General features: G+C 32.2%; 1 protein-coding gene across 1 annotated transcript; it reads right to left on the reverse strand.

Annotated features, from left to right (window-relative positions):
• Positions 1–474: 474 nt before the first annotated feature.
• Positions 475–1,985, reverse strand: LOC117173620 (MIT domain-containing protein 1-like). Its single transcript, XM_033362260.1, has 3 exons — positions 1,724–1,985; positions 1,364–1,471; positions 475–728 (listed from the first exon to the last, which is right to left on the reverse strand). Exons 1-3 carry the CDS (start codon positions 1,953–1,955, stop codon positions 475–477), a joined length of 594 nt encoding a protein of 197 aa, XP_033218151.1. The 5' UTR covers positions 1,956–1,985.
• Between the last annotated feature and the right edge of the window lie 102 nt (positions 1,986–2,087).

Below are 2,087 nucleotides of genomic sequence, written 5' to 3' on the forward strand. Positions count from 1 at the left end.
GTAACATTGTCCATTATTATTTTTCTCCTATTTCCGACTTCCTGATTAATTTTTTTCCTTTCTTCTTCCTTTTGTTTTTCATTTTCATTTTTTTTCTTCTTAGTTCCCAAATTTTCTATATACCTGCTGTGAGCCATACGCACATCCTATATAATTTTTTTAGTTATGTGAATGTTCTTTATACCTCCTGCTGCTTGAAAAGCGTCATGAACTGTTCTGAATGCAATCAAATTTTTTTCTGATTGGTTTTCAATAATATTATTAGAATTGACAGAGAAACCACGTTCAAAGGCTGCATTTCCATGGGGCATGATCAAGATCATTCTAACAATCTTTCAAATGTGTGGCAATATTTTCAAAAGAAATAAAATTCCCAGCAGCTTAGTGAATTCCCGTCATTTTCCGGGTTTATTTCCGTCACGTAAAATTCCCGTAATTTTCCCAATTTCGCGACAAGTAGACACCCTGCAATTCCTATGTAATATTCACCTGATGAAAAGTTCTAACATAGGGGTCTTCTATTCGAATTTGAGTGACACTTGCATCCAAAAATCTGCCAAAAACCGATCGATATCCATGACCTGAAGATCCGTTTTCAATTTTCATCTGCTCCCTATACTTTCCATGAGACTTTTTTTCATCAATTAGGGCTTTTATGCGTTCTGCCCTATCCATATATTCAGAAGCTTTTCCTTGAAAGTGTTTTTTCCTCACTGGATCTGTTGTCGCTAAATGATAATAAATTAAAAAAATTTGTTGTAATTTCCGTTAAGAATAATTTATATTCTTTTGCCTTTAATTAGTGTGGGCTGATTGATTTAAATTTTACGCCAGTAGGTATTTTCACTTTAACCACCAGCTAACTTCACTTCGTTGAGTGTTGAGGGGAACACGAACACAATGGACCAAATGCATGCAGCAAAACTTTATTTCTGTAATATCTTTGTAATTAATAATAATTATTATCATTTTATTATTTCATTAAATAGTAATTAAAAAATAAAAACTATTTTTTTGATACACTTATAAAAAAAAATTCTTTTTTACGAAGATATTAGGAAAATAGGGCAAAAATGGAGCGAATTCCATGCATTTGGTTCATTTTTTTCCACTCAGCACTCAGCCAAGTTAGCTGGTGGTTTAAGTGAAAGTACCTAATTATTAAAAAAGATGTTTAAAAATCTTCGAATTTGAATAAAGGTATTCTCGTTTGTTATTTTTTTTTTGCATAAATAATCAAAATTGTTTTAAGACTTCAAAAACCCTCTTAACAGTTACAAGCGAATTGAAAAGAATAATACAGAACGTCTGTGACGTTGTTTTTCTATAACATTTGAATAATTTGAAATTGAAAAATGAATACCTTTTACAGAATCCACTAGAATTTGCAAACCTTCCTGGTAAAGCACGAAAGCCATGGTATATTGTTCTTTTCTGTCCATTTCAACTGCACGTGTTAAAATTGTCGCTGCTGCATTCTCCATTGTAATTATTAGTAATTAGAAAAACAGAATGTTAAGAAAAAAAACGAATGAAAACTGTTGTATACGACCTTATGTTCAGATATAATTTTTGTTTTATAATGACATAACTATCTAAAACTAGCGTCAAAATTTAGCGCCTTTAGTTTCGCGCATGCGCACTGAATCTATGCGCAACCCAACAAACTCACTTACTCAACCATGTTGAAAAAAAAAAAAAGAACCTGAGCTAAAATTCTAACCTGAAATCTCTTGTGGCTTTTCAAGGTTTTCACTCGCAAAGTCGTTACGGATAAAAAAAACTCTTCTAAGATGTGTCCGATTATAGAAATATAGTGCAATTGTTTCCTGAATTTTTAGTTCATTTCTGGTTTGAGCAAGACGTACTTTAGACCCGTTTTTTGTAGATGTTGGGCATCGAACGTCATCGTTGGTTGACGGCGCGAAAACTACAAAAGTGTACACAAGTGTCATTTTAACATTTTGATTTGATGAATTTATGTACTTCGCTTAAAATTTATTCGGTGAAAAAAATGTTTTGTTTCGAGAAATTATTTCTGTTTGGTATCCGATGAAATTCATTGGCGGTTTGAACTTTTGAGGAGG

Source organism: Belonocnema kinseyi, chromosome 5, assembly GCF_010883055.1.
Source record: "Belonocnema kinseyi isolate 2016_QV_RU_SX_M_011 chromosome 5, B_treatae_v1, whole genome shotgun sequence".
NCBI lineage: Eukaryota > Metazoa > Arthropoda > Insecta > Hymenoptera > Cynipidae > Belonocnema > Belonocnema kinseyi.

What these genes read in the sequence shown, in the direction of transcription:
- LOC117173620 (XM_033362260.1), bottom strand. Translation starts at nt 1,955, where the DNA reads ATGACACTTGTGTACACTTTTGTAGTTTTCGCGCCGTCAACCAACGAT. An exon ending in AAAGCCACAAGAGATTTCAG is followed by an intron (nt 1,472 to 1,723) that starts GTTAGAATTTTA and finishes TGGAGAATGCAG; the next exon opens with CAGCGACAATTTTAACACGT. An exon ending in TCTAGTGGATTCTGTAAAAG is followed by an intron (nt 729 to 1,363) that starts GTATTCATTTTT and finishes ATTATCATTTAG; the next exon opens with CGACAACAGATCCAGTGAGG.